This window comes from Sebastes umbrosus, chromosome 3 (genome assembly GCF_015220745.1).
Source record: "Sebastes umbrosus isolate fSebUmb1 chromosome 3, fSebUmb1.pri, whole genome shotgun sequence".
NCBI classification, from domain to species: Eukaryota; Metazoa; Chordata; class Actinopteri; order Perciformes; family Sebastidae; genus Sebastes; species Sebastes umbrosus.
The window spans coordinates 17,189,297-17,201,822 of record NC_051271.1 but is presented as its reverse complement, the minus strand read 5'-3'; the positions used below and the strand labels follow the sequence as shown (position 1 = coordinate 17,201,822).

General features: G+C 41.4%; 1 protein-coding gene across 1 annotated transcript; it reads left to right on the top strand.

Moving 5' to 3' along the window:
• The first annotated feature begins 438 nt into the window (after nucleotides 1-438).
• Nucleotides 439-6,221, top strand: pgap4 (post-GPI attachment to proteins GalNAc transferase 4). Its single transcript, XM_037761034.1, has 2 exons — nucleotides 439-519; nucleotides 4,259-6,221. The coding sequence occupies exon 2, from the start codon at nucleotides 4,274-4,276 to the stop codon at nucleotides 5,462-5,464; it is 1,191 nt and encodes a 396-aa protein (XP_037616962.1). The 5' UTR covers nucleotides 439-519; nucleotides 4,259-4,273; the 3' UTR covers nucleotides 5,465-6,221.
• Nucleotides 6,222-12,526: the final 6,305 nt, after the last annotated feature.

Sequence of the window (12,526 nt, the reverse complement as noted above, 5' to 3'; positions counted from 1 at the left end):
GATGGTTCATAACATAGCAGAAGATCAGAAAAATGTATTTTGGCCCTAAAGCATTTAGTGCTTTAGTGCGTGTCTATTAGATGTATTACGGTATTTGAGCTGCTTGTCTATTAGATGTATTACGGTATTTGAGCTGCTTGTCTATTGGGTGTATTACAGTGTTTGAGCTGCGTGTCTGTTAGCTGTATTACGGTATTGCAGCTGCGTGTCTATTAGGTGTATTACGGTATTTGCGCTGCGTGTCTATTAGGTGTATTACAGTGTTTGAGCTGCGTGTCTATTAGATGTATTACGGTATTTGCGCTGCGTGTCTATTAGGTGTATTACAGTGTTTGAGCTGCGTGTCTATTAGGTGTATTACGGTATTGCAGCTGCGTGTCTATTAGGTGTATTACAGTGTTTGAGCTGCGTGTCTATTAGGTGTATTACGGTATTTGCGCTGCGTGTCTATTAGGTGTATTACCGTACATGTGAGGACATGGCAGCGGCCAGCAAACAGCAGCAGCTCCTCAACTCTCCGTGAGTCTCTCTTGTTTTCTATCTCCCTTAAAAACACTCAACTCTTCTCTAAAATGAGTCAGACTGTCGGTTAGCCGGTCAGTTATTCTGATGCTGACTACTGTTACACCAGTATATAGTTTATTCCTTGTGATCTTTGATTCAGATCAAACAATGGAAACACCGCGGAGCCTCTTACTGATAACAGTCGACACCATCCAGGTGTGTGATCTTTATAACGTGCAGTGAGATCAAGGCGGTGTTATATAACGAAGACTTCAGGCTGTTTACACTGTTTGTTTATGCAGAAAGGCTCGTCAACAGACTGCAGTCCGTTACTTTAACGTTACAGTGTCTACATTAATGTGTTGCTATAGTAGCCACATCTAAATGTGTTGCTATAGTAGCCACATCTAAATGTGTTGCTATGGTAGCCTAGCCTCAACACACTGTACAGACTCACCCTTAAGGGCATGTATACAGGATGTGTGTGTGTTTACAACAGGAGATCATAGTCTAACAGTGAGGCCATCCATATGTTTTAAGAGATTTAAAAGTATATCAAGATAGGCTTTAGTTTATTAAAACAAAATGTGAAATTATCTACTTTATGTGGGTCAACTTAAAGGGTAGGTTCACATTTTTTTTTCAAGTCAATTTTTTAAAGGTACTGTTTGTAAGAATCAGAAATGCTTGTTAACAGCGACACCTGTGGTAACGTTAACTCAATGAAAGTCGGCATCGGGCTCGCGCTTGTGCTCGCTCTACATAGACATGAACGAGCATCGCTCAAAACTAGTGAGGCGACACACGTCAGCTAAAACCACAATATCACTCTATATTTCACCTGCTTGGCAGTAATGTTAGCTGACCAGACGAAGGTCTCTCTATGAATCAATGCTGATCCTAGTGTTGGCTTTTCCTGCTTCAGCCTCCCGACCGCGGTCGGAGGGAGACACCAGCACCCGGTCGGAGACGATAACGTTTCTCGCTGCGGAGCCCCGCCACTTCACAAGACACGGGAAACCTCTGTTGGTCTGGAGGAGCTGCAGCAGTTATTTCTGCACAAATGTCCACGGTACATTCACTAGATATTCTCAGAGCTACTAACTCTTCTGCAGTGTGTAGTGTGCGCGCATGCACGTCAGGTGGAGCGAGCTGAGTGAAGGCAAGCAGGCAGAGGAGCAGAGACTCCGGTCCTGGAGACCAAAGCTACGGTCTCCCCCGCGTCCTCAGACTGCGGCCAACACTGTTTTGCAAGACGGGCTTCACTAGATACAACTTTGCGGTTTTGGTGCTTCCGTGTAGATTGTGTTGGAGTCTGAGTCTGAACAGCGTAGCCACACGCGAGCGCGCATGTGCCAGTGTGCATATGCGCGCTGGCATATACGAGCGCGCATGGGACACCGACCCAGGTGATTTATACGTGTAAGAAGTAACAAACAGTCCCTTTAAAGCCCCCCTCCAGTGTATTTTGAGATTTCTATGATATTTAATTTTGTGCTCAAAGTAAAAGTGGAATATGACGTATGACTATAGTAGAAGCTTCAGATCAAAAGTCATCCTCCAAGCTAGCGCTGGTGTAATGCTCGTTTGTGTCTGAGCAGCGGTTAAACTGATAAATCTGTATATCTGTCTGTAAGTTTGTCTTTCTAGTTAGTTAGCTAGTTAGGTGTAGTTAGCTAGCCCAACTTGTTGCTTTAGCTTATTGAGGGATTTTATTTTACTTTTATTTTCCTCCTCCTTACATTAGTGTGTTTATTGCAAATGTCCCCACTGCGGGAGTAATAAAGGAATATCTTATCTTAGGAATATCTTATAATCACAATGGCATTCGTGTGGGCGGTGAACAGGGTAAATAAACACAGTGGATTACACAATATCCCACCTGCAGAATTAACACAACGCACCGACCGTCTCTCTCACTCGCTCTCGTCTTTACCATACGAAAACGGAAAGCAGCCGATACCGGAGGTTTGCGGGCCTCTAACGGGTCCAAATGACGGGTAGCGCACAACTCTCAAGTTCAACCCAACAAAAAAACAGAGAAAAGCCCCGTTAGAGAATTAAACGAATCACAGTGCAGCCCGGTGAGGTGTCAGTGCTGGAGCTGAGGCGAGAGCGGCCGGTGCTGGTGGACGATGCACCTCCGAAACGCCCCGAAACTGCATTTCAAACAGCGGACCTCTGCAACATGTCTATCCGTCCTTCGGTGCGCTGTGACTGTCGTGCGGAGGTGCGGCTCCTCGATGCAGCAGCAGCCAGACGGCCGCCGCGCCAGGAGGAGACGGTGAAGAAGAGAGCGAGAGAGAGAGTGAGTCGGTGTGTTGCGCTAATTCTTGTCTCATTTGTGGGCTGAACACTAAATTCATCTTAGTTGGTTTCATCTAAACTGGGTTGAAAAACGATGCAGTCTGGTTGCCGTGGCGATGAATTACATCTGACTATTAACCACATCCTCATTCGCCGTTTGAGAAAGAAAGTTAACCAAAAAACAGGAAGTAAAACTGTCTGGAGGGCAGCTTTGAAGCATGTGTCCATATGGATGATGAAAGAGTTGACTTTATATTGACTGTGAAGTGAAGTGATCATTTCTTAAATTAAATTACATTTCCTTGTCAGTACAGGTAGCCCACTGAGACAGCAAAATGCAGTTTAGCATAAACTGAAGTGCAAAAACCAGTAAAGTGCAGAGTAATGTACAGAAGAACATTGAGTGCGGAATAAACAGTGAGTGGTATGAATACACTAGATAACCAACCAGCAGCAGGCAAAATGTTTGGGCATAAACTCCATTGAAAGTAAACCTGTTCAGCTGGATTCTCTGCAGCTCATGACGCATTAACCTATTGACCTGCAAATGATAGTGATCAAATATATCCTGTTTCTCTCCTCTTCCAGGCCTTCAAACGTACTAACTCTGACAAGATTTCTGGAAAAAAAAAAGACACAATTCATTTATTTTCTACATCACTGAGATGTCAAATTATTTTTCTTCCAGATTAATGAACCGTTTGGTCTCAACATTAAGGGAGGGAAAAAGACAGATGTCAGCTGAACACTTACAGATCAACACTTTTAAGATGAATGCTGACTTTAAATTAAATCCTTTATTATTTTAATTATTACCTCATGGAACTTTCTGGCCATCAGGAAGTAAAACTTGTTTCCTAGACAGAAGTCTATTTGTGGTAACAGTGACGTTTGGTGATTTATGTGTTTGAAAATAAACCTGTTCAGCTGGATTCTCTTCAACTCATGACTCTGAACACATTAACTTGTTAATCAGCAAATGATAGTGATCAAATATATTTGTTTCATGATACAAAGTGAACTCTGCATGTGTTCCTCACTAAAAGAAAGACCTCTAACATCTCTTTGAAGCTATTCAGCTGATCATCAGTGACCAGAGCAGTGATGATGTTTATCAGCTGTTTCATGGAGATTTAGTTTGAAAGGCTGAAAGGAACAGAAGAGTTAAGTGATGGAGGGATTAACCTGTAGTCTAGCTACAGTAATCTCTCAATGTTTTATGTATTATTATCATCTTTCTCCATCTTATGTAGTTATCTGATTATTTTTATTTTGAGCCATGTCCTTTTTCTTTTTCTTTTTCCTTTTTCAATCCTTAAACCTGCTGTAGGTAGAATGTTTTTAGAATCATTGGGCAAAAATTCCATAATAACCTTTCAGCATATTGTAATTCAAGTGAAATCTAGACTTTTGCTCCTCTGTTAATTTTGTCATTGTGTGGTTTCAGCCGGCGGTCTCACCAATGCCTCGATGGAAAGGAAGTCAGTACTTGCGATGGTCCAGCACCGTCACTCAAGCCCTCGTCCTGTCCGTTGTCACGTTTTGCGTCCTTCTCCCTCTGTGCTGCCATCGACTGCTTTACTCTTACTTCTTCATCAAGTCCATGTACCTGGACTCCATGAGTGAGGAGGTGCTGCGGGAAAGCCTCAACCGAGGCCAGGACGCGCTGCACTTCTGGCAGAGCGCCTCAACCGCAGCGGCGGTGTCTTCCAAATTCAGTGACATCGCCCAGCATCCTGAGCTGCTGGTCACTGTTGTGACAGCCAGGCGGAATGAGGGGCGGGACTTCCACTATCTGCTCCAGGTGATGCGTCAGCTGAGCGGCATTCTGGGAGGCTGTGGAGAGCGGCGGTGTGCAGAGGTGTTGGTCTGCGACGTGGAAAGCGGCCCACACGAAAACCAGGACGCCAAGATGCTGGAGGCCCACTTCAGGGTGATCCGGCGTTCCCCTCGGGAGCAGCAGAGGAACAGGGAACGAATCAACACCTTCGAGAGGGAGAAGAGGGATTACGTCTTTTGTCTCCGCAAGGGATGGGAGCTCGTGAAGCCCAAAAACATGGTTGTTCTGGAGGACGATGCTTTGCCGACGCAGGACTTTTTCGCAGTCGTAAAGGATCTGCTGTCACGTCGGTTTGCCCTCCAGACTCTTTACATAAAGCTGTATCACCCTGAAAGGCTGCAGCGCTACTGGAACCCCGAGCCTTACCGCATCCTGGAGTGGTTGGGACTCGGGCTGGTCGGAGCGACGGCCCTCCTCCTCACCTTTCCTTACTGGAACCCCTGCTCTTTCTCCTTCACGCTGTCGGCCGGCCACCTTCTCTTCTTCACCCTCTACTTCATGGCTGCCACGGAGCTGCTGGGGCGGCACTACCTCCTGGAGGTGCGGAGGCTTTCCCCGCAGTTCTACGCCGTCTCCCCGGCCACAGAGTGCTGCACCCCAGCCATGCTCTTCCCCGGCAACGCCTCGCTCAGGGTGGCCGAGTATCTGGATGGCTCGTTCTGCGTCAAGGGGAACGCCAAAGACATGGTTCTGTATCAGATGGCGAGGACAATCCCTGGGGAAAGGTCTCACAGTGTGGAACCCAACCTCATCACCCACATCGGGGCCTATTCCTCAGTTAGGGCCAACCCAGCCAGGCCCAAACTCCTCTGACAGGGAGGGAACTCAGTTCAACAAGGCTGGATTTAATCAGGTTCCTCTTTACTTGGTTCTACTTCTCTTTTCTGCCATGTCACCTGCTGGACTGTTCAGACATCTGAAGATATCGCTCCGAGAGTATTGGTTTGGTGATTTATGGCTGAAAAGCCATCAAGGCATCACGATGAAAAGTGGGCTGCGTTTGGTTGAAAAGTATTTTTAAATGTGTAGCTTGTCTACACAGGGAGTGTGTTAGCTGCGTCTGACAAACGCTCCTATTTTAATCAATACAGCGGTCTACATAACGGCTCACATCCTATTAAATTTACATGCGTGTAACCGCAGCCTAAAGTGTATTTTTACACTTCAACTATTTTCTTCTTTTTTTACGCACATAACTACAGTGATTGTATGTTTGGCTCAGAGCCAAAACACAGGTGATCTACACTCAACACAGTACCTGAACACATCCTGTGTAGACCCCGAATCTGCTGCTGCTATGCTAACGTGCTGCTTTTGAAGTGTCTACGTGTGCTGTGTAGACATTGTGCTATTTTTGTCTCAGTAGCATTACAAAGACTTTATATCAATGTGCATTCCTGTCTCCTACAAAATTACATTACCATACAACTAAACTGCATTCTCAATTATGTTTCGAGGGAAACGTATGTTTGGTTGCAGTTTTAAACCGTTTTAAACACGGGGTTAACGTTATACATTTAAACAAAACAAAACAAAACTACTTTGTTAGGTTTAGTAAAAAAAAAAAAAATCATGGTTTGGCTTAAAATGACTGTTTGTTACATTATTAAGCTACAGACGTAAATTAAAATAATTAAATGTTGACTTTAACACGGGACACCAACAGCGGCCCACCCTGACTTCCTCCCTACGCGGACTATCATTACAAACGTATTTGTAATACGTCGAAAACAAACTTGAATCAGCTACAGAATACTAGGGCAAAGTTAACAAAATAACAACGCAAATTTGTTTAAACGCCTCTAATTTCTTTAACGCAACTTGCGATATTCAGGCTGTAGCGGGCTCAGATTTAAAGCTAGAGTGAAGCTACTGATATATGAAACTAGAAAACATGTCATACTAGCTTGTCACGAAGGAGGCTAAATAACGCTCCAAAGAAGCGCACAATTTTGGCGAGGAAAAACTGGCATGGCCATTTTCAAAGGGGTCCCTTGACCTCTGACCTCAAGATATGTGAATGAAAATGGGTTCTATGGGTACCCTCGAGTCTCCCCTTTACAGACATGCCCACTTTATGATAATCACATGCAGTTTTTGGCAAGTCATAGTCAAGTCAGCACACTGACACACTGACAGCTGTTGTCTGTTATGATTTCAGCATTTTTATTTTTTTTATGTTAAATGCAGTACCTGTGAGCGTTTCTGGACTAATCTCCCTTTAAGGTACATTTTGAACAGATAAAAAATGTGCGGTTAATCAAGATTAACTATGGACAATCATGCGTTTATTCGTGATTAAATATGAATCGATTGACAGCCATACAAAATACATTTCCCTCAAAACGTAATTCACAATGCAGTTTTGTTGTATGGGAACTTTTTTTTATTGGAGACAGGGCTGCACTGGGCAGCAGGTTTACTGAGGGGCCTGATAAAAATGTTTTTGAATGCTGCGAAACTACAGCATTTCATGTATGTAACCTTGAGATGGCAAAAATAGTCACTTTTCAACCAAAGGAAGTTTGTTGTTGGACAGAAGTTTGGACACCTACGCATCTTTTCACCAACAAATCACAGAAACCACTCTCACTGAGCTGTGTTTTCAGTTAGGCATCAGACATCATATCATCACTGCTGGAAAACTTCTCTAATCACTTTTCTGACATTGAGGTTTGCTATTCACGTGAGGGGTCTTATGCTTCTCTACTGGTTGGGTTGTTTGTTCTACTGCCTGGGGTCATTTAACTATTTATTTTTTTAGAAAATAAGATGAAAATGGTGAGATAATTAAAGGATTTGTTCACTGTTTGTACACCCAGACCTTATTAAATCTAGGATTGGGGTTTGATAGTATTTCATCAAACCAAAATTTCTCCCTCACAAATGATGTTTTGTTGACTGCAGACATCAGTTTTCAGAGAACACATTAACCAGACTAGAGCCAAGTTTCATTTTAGCTATTGCACAGTTAAAGTTAATTAGCAGTTGATATAATCTGCCACCAGTTGCGTTTGTCATTTTAATCTGTGAAAGCGTAATTAACAAGAAGTGTTTTCAAGTATAAAAAGAATGAGGAGAGATAAAAGAGATTTGTTAGCGTCTGAGCTTCAAAAATCACCATATTAGAAAATTATTTTGAGTTTTATCTTGAAGAAACTAACTTTTCTCACTGGGTTCAAACGTCCCAGTGTGACTATCGATCAGGCCTTCAAACACCACGATCAGTCTACTTTTCTACTTAGTTTTTACTTCTTTCTTTCAAGAGGGACTTGTGTCAGGTTGGAGTGACCGTTTCTCTCGGCTATGTACGGTTTGGAAACAGGAATATGTCATAAGATTGTGGTTGAAAAACAGTGAACACATCTTTTATAGGGGACAAATGTGGGGAAGAAGGGCTGAAAATCTGAGCAGATTTAGCAGTCCTTTCTCTGTGGATCAAATGGTGTTGTTGAATATAGGATTCACTCAGAAATGTTTGAGGACAATCTTGATATTCTGATTGTGGCCTTTTTCCTTTAACCCTGTTTTTTGTATTCTCATTATATTAACCGATCATTTTGAAATAGTGAGTAGTCGTGTGATCACACCCATCTCTGTGGTACAGTAGAGTGCAGTAGAGCAACATTACGCAGTCGCAGTACTGCTGTTGGAGATACGACTACCACAGCAGAACCGCACTGACCTCAAAATGTATGTTATTTACAGAGCAGTGACACGACCAAACCGCCACACTGTCACATGGAGAGTTTCATATCAACAACAGTCTAACATTACAGCCACATTGACTGTTTGCTAAGTCTCGTCCGTCGAGGTTTACATCCCCATACGGCACATTTGTTTAAAATGAAAATGTGCCAGATTTACCATCAAAATCCATATACTGTCGTTTTTTTAAATGATGGTTTCATTGATTTCAGTCATAGACAAAAGAAGATCGTCATCTCAAGCAGGCGACCGTTAATTTTAGCGGCTGAAATGACAACTTTCACTGCCAGGTTCTATCAGCTCTTGCTAGCTGGCTAATTAAGCTAATTATGGCTCCTTAAATTGTTTAAAATAATTTTTTTATTGTTTTCCGGCGGACTCGTTTTAAAATTAGAATCTTGTAAAAAGGTCTTTAATATGCACAATAGAGATCCGCGTGCGAATTTTCCACATTGACAAGTTGCACACCGGGTCTGGTGCGAATTATCCGCGTTCAATTTTCATCAATGAGGCCCATTGATTTTCCTCCTAAATAGTGCCTGTATCCACTCCACACAACCAAAACCTATCTAGACAGAGAATGTCTGAGAGGCTAACATTAACTACACAACACAGAAACTAATCAGACCCCAAATTTGATGCTAACGCTAGCTGTTTTGGCTAGCCCTTTCCGTGACCAACATACAGTGTAACGTTAGCAAGTGCATATCAGCTACATGACCATGTACCATGTTGTAGTCGTTGCGGTGTTTGTCGTACATTATCGGGTGTTGAGTAGAGGATAGCCCATTGTTATTCCAACACACCAATAGTCAGAAAAATGTCCCACTGGACTGAAAAAGCTCATTTGTCCGACAGTCCGTTACACAGAAAACAAACGCCCACAAAGGCCCCGAAAATACACAATCTCCATGCAACAAACAGAAGCACATGGCTAATTATTATGCAGATTGGCGGTGATCAGTTGGAATAAAGGATTTCATCGGTCAAACATACATTTACATACATCATAATGTTAGCTTAACAGAAAACCGAACAAGGACGAACACTAACCAAGCATCTCACTGACCACTCTGTATCACTGAACGTGCCTTAAAGTTTAATTATTAGATGTTACACTCCATAACAGAATATTACCCATGATTCATCTCTGGAGGAAACGACTCTAAAGGTGATCAGCTGCAATATTTGAGTGCTTTTAATTTATACATACCGGTATATAATAATAAAATTAATTGAAACCTTTAATTATTACAGGAAGTAGCTGCCAAAGTAAACCCTATAGGCCTATGAGAGCTGTCTTGTCAGCCACTAATGACATGAAGTTACACCAGACTTCAAAGTCAGGAGCTCAAACTGGTTCCTGTTATCGACTCTGAACCGCCAAATTAAGAGTTTGATTCTCAAAAAGAGATGGCAACCATATAATAGATATTAGACACGTGACCGGCAGCACAAAAAGCAACTGAAGATGTTGAAGTCGGAACGAAAATGGACGTAAAGAGTTAAATGATAACAATATGATGTTTTCCAGAAATATTCTACTTCCTGTTGTGTTTTAGAAATATCCACATGAAAATGACGAAACACAACACTAATTTTATTTTATTTACATACTGTGTATTTTAAAGGAGTAGTTCAACAGGTTGGGAAACGTTGGTTTGTGTACAGATCTAACAAACCAGATATGCATGTTAATTAGTGAGCTTTAGAGGTGCTGGTAAGTTGATTGTGTTTCCTTTGGACAGAGCCAGGCTAGCTGTTTCCCTCTGTTTCCAGTCTTTATGCTAAGCTAGGCTAACCAGCTGCTGGTTGCAGCTTCATTTTAGCGTACAGACATGAGAGAGGTATCAATCTGAACATCTGACTCTCAGAGAGAAAGAGAAGAAGAGGATTTACCTAAATGTGGAAGTATTTCTTACTTTTTTGACACTCCACATCAGTATATGACAGACAGTGTTTGGTATAGGGAGATATGCAAAGCTTAAAAAAACAAACAAAAAGTTATGTTTTTATTTATCTGGAAAGTCAATTTTATTTATGCACTCGAAAATTACAACTTTGCCTCAAAGAGCTTTGCAGTCTGTATGTTTTTATTACCTCCAAATCACAAATACATATATATATACATATATATATTGAACTCCAACAACCAACATGTTCACAAATGGAACAATCAATCTATACTGTCACTAATCAAAAACATATATATTAATAAAGCAGTTTTAATAAATATATATAGAAGACTGAATTCAGATTGATTATTGATGATGAAACATATCTAACTGTGAACTATAATTCAGACTTTATTTTGGCACCTTAAAAAGGATCGTAAACCTGATTTATTACAACTGGTCCAATTTCTGACTTCAACATTAACATCTAAATTGCACTTAATTAAAAAAATATATAGAGCCTGCAGTAAAATGAGGAAAATAGTAATATTATTTAATATTTAAAACAAAACAAAAAAATCCAGTGAACTGCAGTTTACATTTTATATTTTGATGAAAATAGTCAGATAAATAATCAGAGTAGCTGTACGTAAACAGCTCCAATTAAAAGTTTCTATTTAATTTGACGAGTTCCTAAACACTATTTGCTGTTTCTTTATCTGCTGGGGTTGCATTTGCTTATTTATATTTAGAGTTGACAATATTAATCTCTAAAATGAAAATGATTAGTTTAGGGTTTGATTTAAGCTTGGTTGTGATTTGATTTTGGTTTTATTTGTGCCTTAAATACAGGATTTTATTTTGTAATTTCATCACGAAATATTGTCTGTCCTTCATTTCAGTGTTTTGTTTCTGATGTGTTTTCATCGCATAATTTTGTTTGCATGTTAAGAACATTTAAGAGATTGAAGATTAATTTTATTTCTTCTTTATGTGACATTTATTAGACATCAAATTATGATCTATAATGAGCTCTGAATGCTCCAACTGACCAAAGATTGATTTAGAATAAGACTTCAGCTGAAAATATATTGGTTACATCCACATTTCTAAAATAAAAGCATTGTCATAATTTGACTCCAATGAGATGTGAGTCTGTTCTCTGAAGGATGATGCAAATGTAATCTTTTTTTCTGTTCCAAGATCACATTTTGAGTTGAATTCAAATCTTAAATCTCTGTTTACACTGAGACTCTTTGACTGTTTTTTACACTTAAAACACAATAAATCACTATGTTTGAAGTCTCTTGGTTGTCAGGAAGTCTGTGTTCCAGCAGTGACGTCTTCTTGTCAACGAACCGGGAGGTTGGATTGAAAAGCAACAGTTTAAAACTCACAAAGTCAACGAGTCGGAGGGGCAGAGACAGATCAACTCTCAGATCAGATCTCAAAGACAAAGTATGAGAAAAGTATGAAGCTGTTTTATGGAGCAGAGGAGGTTCTCTCTAACTTTAACCTGTAGGCTGCAGAAAGTGATAAACAGTTCACTGCTTTAGTTTCAATCCTGACTGACACTTTGTGATCTTTAGTGGATATTCCTGTTGTAGAACTAGCTTCTGTTAGCCCCGAGCTAATTATATATATAAAGTGGCTGTTTGCCCAGTGCTGACAAGAGCTTTAAAGCTGGAGGCCTGTGTCAGCTCCGTGCAAAGCACCGGGACAAAAACACCGACATATCACCGACAGTATGACAATAATGCACTTTGCGTGCCTAATCTGATAGTCTGTAGATATGTAGCCTATAAATAACATATATTTTAATAAAAATACAGTTGTACCGACAGAATACAGTAGAGCACAGAAGCCGTTTCCATGCCGCGAGGTGTCTGCCTGTCTATTTACCTGAGGAGAGCAGAGACACCCGCGGTCGTTAATGTGGCCCAGGACACATTCGCGTACACACTGCTAAAAGAATGTGGCCATGCGGCCCAGACCACCTCTGAATGTGGTCTGAGCTATCAGATCTCAATGCGTCCTCAATGCGTCTTGAGTGCGTTCACACCTGTACTTTGAGCTGTCCACATCCACGGTATTAACATGCGTCCTGAGTGATCCGATCACACCGGACACATGTTAATACCAGGTCTGAGCAGGGCTCATGTGGCGTGAAAGGTGTCGTGCAGGGCTGTGGATTAATCCACTAGGATCTGTGACCAGACTGGGTCTACTTTAAAAGATCACCCCCTGCCTGCAGGCTTCAACTCTGCACATC